General features: G+C 46.7%; 1 protein-coding gene across 1 annotated transcript in view; it reads left to right on the top strand.

Annotated features, from left to right (window-relative positions):
• The window catches only part of LOC128360912 (diacylglycerol kinase delta-like), a 43,127-nt gene that overhangs the window by 29,416 nt on the left and 11,211 nt on the right, over positions 1 to 2,500 (top strand). The window contains 4 exon segments of the mRNA XM_053321467.1: positions 166 to 333; positions 989 to 1,117; positions 1,590 to 1,683; positions 1,862 to 1,972. Of these exon segments, the coding sequence (XP_053177442.1) occupies positions 166 to 333; positions 989 to 1,117; positions 1,590 to 1,683; positions 1,862 to 1,972 (502 nt within the window).

The raw sequence follows: 2,500 nt of genomic DNA, 5'->3' as shown, positions 1-2,500 counted from the left end.
ATGTGATGACCGATGCGATTACCGATGCGATGACCGATGCGATGACCGATGTGATGACCGATGTGATGACCGATGTGATGACTGATGACCGATGTGATGACTGATGTGATGACTGATGACCGATGTGATGACCGATGTGATGACTGATGACTGATGTGTTTCCAGCTGTGGACGAGCAGAACGCTCAGACCACGCAGCAGCAGCAGGTCTTCTCTCTGGGCCAGTCGGAGGAGGAGGAGGGTCTGGTGGAGGAGGAAGAGGAGGAAGAGGTGGAGGAGGATAAGGTGTCGCTCCAGTCGTCCTACAGCGCCAAACACCGCAACACACGCAGAGGTCAGACACACACAAACACACACACACACACACACACACATATAAACTGAGCCTGAAGTCCAGCAGAAACACCGTCATATGTGGGTCAATAATAAATAAAGGTCGGCAAGATGAGGAAATCAACAATATCTTAAAAACTAGTTTTAAAAGCAGCAAACGGTTTGTTAAAATGTACATTTTGGTTCATAAAGTAACGTACACAATCATAAAGTTACATACAAAGGGAGGGAGGAAGGAAAGGAGGAGGGAAGGGAGGAAGGAAGGAAAGAAAACAGAAGGAAAGGAGGAATGAAGGGAGGAAGAAGGAAGGAAATGAGGGAGGGAGGAAGGAAGAAAAGAGGAAAGAAGGAAGGAAGGTAGGAGGGAGGAAGGAAAAGAGGAAGGAAAGAAGGACAGGAAATAAGGAATGGAGGAAGGAAATAAGGAATGGAGGAAGGAAGGAAGGAAGGAAGGAAGGAACAGTAAAAACAGACGGGGTCAATTTGACCCGGGAGGACAACAGGAGGGTTAATATAACATAATATATCTACAGTAAGGTATTCACTCTGTGTGTGTGTGTGTGTGTGTGTGTGTGTGTGTGTGTGTGTGTGTGTGTGTGTGTGTGTGTGTGTGTGTGTGTGTGTGTGTGTGTGTGTGTGTGTGTGTGTGTGTGCAGTCAGCAAGACGCCCTGTGAGAAGCTGATCAGTAAAGGCAGTCTGTCACTAGGCAGCTCTGCATCACTTCCTGTCCAGACAGGAAGTAGGGAGAACATGCCGATGCTCAACACCAAGATCCTTTATCCTGGTAAGAAGCTGAGAGAGAAAGAGTTCACTTACATATAATACATGTGTGTGTGTGTGTGTGTGTGTTTGTGTATAATGTGTGTGTGCATATATAATGTGTGTGTGTGTGTGTGTATATATATATAATGTGTGTATCTGTGTGTGTGTGTGTGTGTGTGTGTATATATAATGTGTGTCTCTGTGTGTGTGTGTGTATAACGTATGTATCTGTGTGTGTGTGTGTGTGTGTGTATATAACGTGTGTATCTGTGTGTGTGTGTGTGTGTGTGTGTGTGTGTAGGTCTCAGAGGTATCTCAGGCTCTCTGTGTGTGTGTGTATATAATGTGTGTATCTCTGTGTGTGTGTGTGTGTGTATAATGTGTATCTCTCTATGTGTGTGTGTGTATATAATGTGTGTATCTCTCTCTGTGTGTGTGTGTGTATATAATGTGTGTATCTCTGTGTGTGTGTGTGTGTGTGTGTGTGTGTGTAGGTCTCAGAGGTATCTCAGGCTCTCTGTCCAGCAGCTCAGTGATCAGTCGTCTGTTGGTGAACGCCGACCCCTTCAGCTGCGACCCCGACAACATGTGAGACCCCCGACCCTAAAACACACACACACTCACTATCTGTGTGTTAGTGTCTGTTCATCTGACTGTGTGTGTGTGTGTGTGTGTGTGTGTGTGTGTGTGTGTGTGTGTGTGTGTGTGTGTGTGTGTGTGTGTGTGTGTGTGTGTGTGTGTGTGTGTGTGTGTGTGTGTGTCTCAGGGATTGCTACACAGAGAAGTGTGTGATGAACAACTACTTCGGGATCGGACTGGACGCTAAAATCTCTCTGGACTTCAACAACAAGAGAGACGAGCATCCAGAGAAGTGCAGGTACACAAAATACACACTCACACACACACACACCAGACACACACACTTGGAGACACACACACACTTGGACACACACTCAGAGACAGACACACACTCAGACACACACTCAGAGACACACACACTCAGAGACACACACACATCAGACACACTCAGAGACACACACACTCAGACACACACACACACTCAGACACACACACACACTCAGAGACACAAACACACTCAGAGACACACTCAGAAAAACACACACCAGACACACACTCAGACACACACACACTCAGAGACACACACACACTCAGAGACACACACATCACACACACACTCAGAGACAGACACACTCAGAGACAGACACACATCAGAGAGACACACACTCAGAGACACACACTCAGAGACACACACTCAGAGACACACACTCAGACACACACACACTCAGAGACACACTCAGAGAGACACACTCAGAGAGACACACTCAGAAAAACACACACCAGACACACACTCAGAGACACACACACACTCAGAGACACACACACA

The sequence above is a fragment of the Scomber japonicus genome, chromosome 6, assembly GCF_027409825.1.
Source record: "Scomber japonicus isolate fScoJap1 chromosome 6, fScoJap1.pri, whole genome shotgun sequence".
Lineage (NCBI taxonomy): Eukaryota > Metazoa > Chordata > Actinopteri > Scombriformes > Scombridae > Scomber > Scomber japonicus.
The sequence above is the reverse complement of the archived record's forward strand: the minus strand, read 5'-3'. Positions and strand labels throughout refer to the sequence as shown.